Genomic DNA, 6,576 nt, shown 5'->3' with positions numbered 1-6,576 from the left:
TCTATGAGTATCACTACATTAATGAGGAAAAGACGTGGACTGAAGCTCAGCAGTACTGCAGAGAGAAACACACTGACCTGGCTACAGTGTCTAACATGACAGACATGAAGAGACTCCTCTGTATCAGAGCAGGAGATAAGAGGGAAGCTTGGATTGGTCTGTATGATCAGACAGATGGTATCAGAACATGGTACTGGTCTCTGCCTGGAGTGGAGTTCAATGAAAGGGAGACAAACTGGGGCCAAGGAGAACCAACTGATAGAGGAAACAATGGTTATGAGAACTGTGGGTATTTGAATAAGAATCTTAACTGGACAGATACTATGTGCCATCATGAAAGACCTTTCCTCTGTTATGATGGTGAGAATGATTAATTACTTTACAGTAGTTGTTCTTTTTGTGTCTGATCGTACCGTTCTTTTTATACCATTCATTGTATTTTCTCATACAAAGGCAATGCAATCTGAGTTTAAATGTTTACTCTACAGAAACTAATAGAACCCAGAAATACCACTTGATTAGAGAGGAGAAGACCTGGCAGGAAGCTTAGAGTTACTGCAGAGAGAAACACACAGACCTGATCAGTGGAATGAAGCAGCTACAGGATGGAGAACTGGAGGAAGTGATGAAGTCTGTGGTAGATGGGACATACATATATTTTGGTCTGTTCAGAGACACCTGGAGGTGGTCAGATGGAAGCAGTTTCTCTTTCAGACACTGGAATAAATGGTCAATTAATGAGGGAACCAACAGTGGTCGATGTGCCCTGGCTGGGATTGATGATGAAGGCAGATGGAAGAATGACAGCTGTGATCAGAAAAAACCCTTCATCTGTTATAATGGTGAGTTGGTACCACATTGATAGAAATGTGTCGGGTTAATGCATGTATGTATTTAATTAGTACTGTGTGTTTTAAAACAGAACTTAGAATGAATTAAAAATACATTTTTATCCCAAATTGTTTATGCTCATATAAAGAAAATGACAGGTTCACAGTGAACTTTTTTTATTCATTTGTCCATAGTTTATTTTCTGGTTCTTGTGTCTGAAAAGTAACTGAAATAAAGATGGAGATTGGTTTGCTTGGTCCAATATCTTCTCTATCAGATAAAGTGATCCTGATCAAAGAAAATAAAACCTGGGAGGATGCCTTATACTACTGCAGAGATCACTACCATGACCTGGTCACCATCACCAGCCTGGATGAGCAGAGATTGGTCCAGGAGAAAGCCAAGAAGGCCTCGACTGATTATGGTTGGATGGGACTGCGCTACAACTGCTTGATGAAGGCCTGGTTCTGGGTCTGTAAGGAGAACTGGGGCAGCAATCAGAGCCCGGCCTCAGAAAGATGGAAGAATGACTGTGACATGTCTGGAGCCATGGATGCAGGAGGACAACATAAGTGGTTCCAGAGAAATCCCTCAGAGGAACTGAATTTCATTTGTTCTAAGAATTAAAGCTCAATTTGATCTCTGGTGTCATAGTCTCAAAAGCTAATCGTGGTGGGGGAAAAAAAAAAGAAAAAAAATTTTTTTTGGGGGGGGTGGGAGCTTTATAAAGAAAATAGAATAAATAAAAAAGCTTTAACTTAGGAACTGTATTGATGGCTGGGGTAAAATATATTTCTTCTGGAAGCAAATAGAGCTGCAGTTACTCTCCTGGAGTTTATGTAGTCAATCTGTATTTTCTGTGTAAATGATCATAGGCATCTATTCTTAGACCAAATTTTGGAGTAAAACATGTAGATTAATTTAAACAAGATTGTTCTCATCTCATGTGGTGTCGTTCAAAGAGACATATTTGATGTTTTTGGACTTTTTTACGTGTTTGCTTTACAATAAATTGGTTGCATCTAAAACTGTGTCCTCTATCTAATGAATTATAAAGTTTAAGTTATTGGACTAAAATGTATTTTTAGAGCAGAATGAGTTTTGAATGCTGCTCAACATTTGATGCCTATTAATACTAACCTGTTTAGAAAAAAAGTTGCCTTATTTGAATCATATTTAAAAACAAAAGACCTATAATTCTTTTGTTTATTTTTTCTTTTCAAAATACAGTATAGAGTTTTGCCTGTAAATAAAACGGTCTAATCTCATTGTAGATTTTTACTGAAATATTAAGAACATCCAGGAAAAATAGGAAAAAAACAACATCTTTTGAATTTATCTTAAAATTATCTATAAAGTTTAGAAATTATTTACATCTTTAGACTTTAGATGATAAGATTATGTATTCATGTGGAGTAAATGTCACAAATGAATAATCATTAGATGGCAGTAGAAACCATCAATGCTAAACACAAACAAAACAAATTTTAGATTTCAGGTAATAATAATAGTCCATTGAATGGTTTGTCTTGAATCACAGGTGATGCAAAAATACCACAAACTGTTTCGCAGTGATCAGTTTTCACATGTTCTTCCTCATGCAGATGGTATTTAATTACTGATATTTTCTCCGTCCTCCTAATAAATTGATGGCTATGTCATTATTTTAGAGCCGTGGTCCGCAACCAACGGACCTCGGTCCGGATATAGACCCATATGCCATCCCATCCGGACCCGGAAAAAATTGTTAAAATATTTGTTAATTTTGACGGGAGAATTAATTTTAAACAGCATTTATTTTTTCCCTATCTGACACAAGTGCTTTTACCAGCACTGCACTGAGCAAGGCGTGGAAGCTACAAACCAATCGTGTGCGAGTCATACTAACCACGTGGTTCAACTAGCGAATCAAATCGCCAGCTTGAACTCAGAGCGAGTTGTATGAGCAAACCGAAGCAGAGGTTTGTAGCCAGGCACAGACATCCACGCAGTGTGATATAAGAAGAGGAGGTAAAAGGCGAGCGAAAAGCGATTGAAGCGAGAAACGCAGGGAGGTGATACAGGAAGACAGGGCGTGAATTACAGGAAGAAGAGGTGCGAACACTATGGCGCTGTCTAAAAAGAGAAAAGTAGATGCCGAAAATCGAGCGTTCAACACGGAATGGACTGATGCATACATGTTCATTCTTCCACCCGCGAGCACGAAACCAGTGTGCCTCATATGCTCCGAAACCGTGGCACTTATTAAAAGTGCCAATGTCAAGCGTCACTATGAGACTAAGTACAAAGCATTTGACCAATCATACACCACTAAGTCCGAACTCCGGCCGCAGAAAATTCGAAGTCTCACTGCCCAATATGATCAGTCCACCAGGGTATTAAGCCGTGCTTTCAGCGCACAACAGCGTGCTAATGAATGTTCCCTCCGTGTTGCTTGGGTTTTAGGGAAACACAAAAAGCCCTTTACAGATGCAAGTATTGTCAAAGAGTGCATGACTGAAATAGCAGAGGCGTTACTTGATGGTAAAGAAAAAGATGAGCTCTGTGACAAAATAGAGAAAATACCCCTGTCAGCCTGCACAGCCACAAGGAGAAGTGAGATACTAGCTCAAGATTCACTGTCCCAGCTGGAAGAAGCTATTTGTAAGGCACCGTGTGTTGGCCTGGCTGTGGATGAATCTACTGATGTGTCTGACAATGCTCAACTATTGGTTTACATAAGATTCTTAAACAGGGAGAAAAATCAGTTTTGTGAAGACCTCTTAGGTGTGACTCCCCTGCAGACCACTACCAAAGGAGAAGACATCTACCTGGCCATTAAAGCTACAGTGTGTAATAATTACAGGCATATAAAGTCAGAAATTTAATATATTATACATAACTATGTTATTTATCATCACCTATGAGCTCAGCCTTTTAACCATAATATTTGCGTTGCCTTAGAATTCGTTATTTATAATTACATAGGAGCGGGTCTCGCAGCCATGGAGGCTGACATCTTTGCGCAGAGGCAAGCGCAGAGGTAACAAACTAGCGATTGCGAGATTGCCCATGACGCTCGAAAGTAACTACGGCAAGTTGAGAGAGATTAACTGAGATGGTACTGAACAGTAGATGGCAGTATTATGCCTGAGAAGCGTTTAGTCTGCCTGAAACCAAAGAAGAAGAAGAAGCAGGTATACTGCGCCTCAGTAACAAGAAAGGTGAACAAGGCGGCAGGCGTGAGTGACTTTGCAAACTGTTTGGCACTGTGTGGCCAAACATCAGATGAATGGAGAATCATGCCTACTCTGTATCACAACCAAAAGCGGCGGACACCGAACCCCCGTCATCTAAGAAGCGGAAACACGACGAGAATAAACGCAAGCGTGACAAGAAACCACAAAAAACACGGATCAACATTGGCACGGCATTTACACGATGGAAGTCACTGATGGAGGAAAAAGGTTTTCAAAGTGACGCTCAAGTTGCCAGTTTTCTCTTGGACAGGTAATTAATCCTACACACACAATTGTCTAATATCACTGCAGTTTTTGGAGTACAGGATGCTCAGACCTGTCTAAAACAATAACATGCTGCGTGATGATGCTACTACTCTCCAGTATACTTATTCAGCAACGTCCCTGACGTTTCACAGGTAATGATTCAGTAATTTTCTGTAAAATAATTTTCTGGATATATACCTCAGTTACAGGTGCTGGTCATAAAATTAGAATATCATGAAAAAGTAGATTGATTTCAGTAATTCCATTTAAAAAGTGAAACTTGTATATTATATTCATACATTACATACAAACTCATATATTTCAGATGTTTATTTTGTTTAATTTTGATGATTACAAATGACAACAAATGAAAATCTCAAATTCATCATATCAGAAAATTAGAATATTGTGAAAAGGTTCAAAATTGATGGCCCCTGGTGCCACACTCTAATCAGCTAATTAACTCAAACCACCTGCAAAAGCCTTTAAATGGTCTTTCAGTCTAGTTCTATAGGCTACACAATCATGGGGAAGACTGCTGACTTGACAGTTGTCCAAAAGACGACCAACGACACCTTGCACAAGGAGGGCAAGACACAAAAGGTCATCGCTAAAGAGGCTGGCTGTTCACAGAGCTCAGTGTCCAAGCACATTAATAGAGAGGCGAAGGGAAGGAAAAGATGTGGTCGAAAAAAGTGTACAAGCAAGAGAGATAACCGCACCCTGGAGAGGATTGTGAAACAAAACCCCTTCAAAAATGTGGGGGAGATTCACAAAGAGTGGACTGCAGCTGGAGTGAGTGCTTCAAGAACCACCACACACAGACGTATGAAAGACATGGGTTTCTGCTGTCGCATTCCTTGTGTCAAGCCACTCTTGAACCACAGACAGCGTCAGAAGCGTCTTGCCTGGGCTAAAGAGAAACAGGACTGGACTGCTGGTGAGTGGTCCAAAGTCATGTTCTCTGATGAAAGTAAATTTTGCATTTCCTTTGGAAATCAAGGTCCCAGAGTCTGGAGGAAAAGAAGAGAGGCACTTCATCCACGTTGCTTGAAGTCCAGTGTAAAGTTTCCACAGTCAGTGATGGTTTGGGGTGCCATGTCATCTGCTGGTGTTGGTCCATTGTGTTTTCTGAGGTCCAGGGTCAACGCAGCCACATACCAGGAAGTTTTAGAGCACTTCATGCTTCCTGCAGCTGACCAACTTTTTGGAGATGCAGATTTCATTTTCCAACAGGACTTGGCACCTGCACACAGTGCCAAAGCTACCAGTACCTGGTTGAAGGACCATGGTATCCCTGTTCTTAATTGGCCAGCAAACTCTCCTGACCTTAACCCCATAGAAAATCTATGGGGTATTGTGAAGAAGAAGATGCAATACACCAGACCCAACAATTCAGAAGAGCTAAAAGCCACTATTAGAGCAACCTGGGCTATCATAACACCTGAGCAGTGCCACAGACTGATCGACTCCATGCCACGCCGCATTGCTGCAGTAATACAGGCCAAAGGAGGCCCAACTAAATACTGAGTGCTGTACATGCTCATACTTTTCATGTTCATACTTTTCAGTTGGCCAACATTTCTATAAATCCTTTGTTTTTATTGGTCTTCAGTAATATTCTAATTTTCTGATATGATGAATTTGAGATTTTCATTTGTTGTCATTTGTAATCATCAAAATTAAACAAAATAAACATCTGAAATATATGAGTTTGTATGTAATGTATGAATATAATATACAAGTTTCACTTTTTAAATGGAATTACTGAAATCAATCTACTTTTTCATGATATTCTAATTTTATGACCAGCACCTGTATATGCTCTTTTTCATCATTGACATGAAAACTGGCTCAGAGCTTGTCTGTTTAACTGTTTCTTTCCTGGCCAGAGCCAACTGTGGAGCTATTCACTTTTCTAAAACAGAAAGTATTCTTGAATCAGTGCTTCTATGTTTTTTCTTACATGTCAGCTTTTTTCTCCTTGAACCCTAGTAGGCCTCAGCTGAAGGCCGCTCACACTGAGCCTGGTTCTCCTTCTGCTGGAAGTTTTTCCTGTTAAAAGAGAGTTTTTTATTCTCCTCTGTCCCTGCATGCATGCTCCATGTAAAGAAATGTTGTAGAGTCAACGACACAATGCAAGCAAATATCTAACATCGCCACTTTATCGTCTAAGAGGAGAGAATCCTGAAAGTCAATGCAGTCAGACGGATTAGATGAATAAATTGAATTAAATTAAACTGAAAAAAATAATATAAAG

General features: G+C 39.8%; 1 protein-coding gene across 1 annotated transcript; it reads left to right on the top strand.

Annotated features, from left to right (window-relative positions):
* Nucleotides 1–251: 251 nt before the first annotated feature.
* On the top strand, nucleotides 252–1,507 carry LOC119784802 (lymphocyte antigen 75-like). The gene is made up of 3 exons (XM_038287032.1): nucleotides 252–360; nucleotides 489–842; nucleotides 1,109–1,507. Exons 2-3 carry the CDS (start codon nucleotides 590–592, stop codon nucleotides 1,456–1,458), a joined length of 603 nt encoding a protein of 200 aa, XP_038142960.1. The 5' UTR covers nucleotides 252–360; nucleotides 489–589; the 3' UTR covers nucleotides 1,459–1,507.
* The last annotated feature ends 5,069 nt before the right edge of the window (nucleotides 1,508–6,576 follow it).

The sequence above is a fragment of the Cyprinodon tularosa genome, unplaced genomic scaffold, assembly GCF_016077235.1.
Source record: "Cyprinodon tularosa strain WSP-4 unplaced genomic scaffold, ASM1607723v1 ctg2331, whole genome shotgun sequence".
NCBI lineage: Eukaryota > Metazoa > Chordata > Actinopteri > Cyprinodontiformes > Cyprinodontidae > Cyprinodon > Cyprinodon tularosa.
This window is presented reverse-complemented; position numbering and strand designations above follow the sequence as displayed.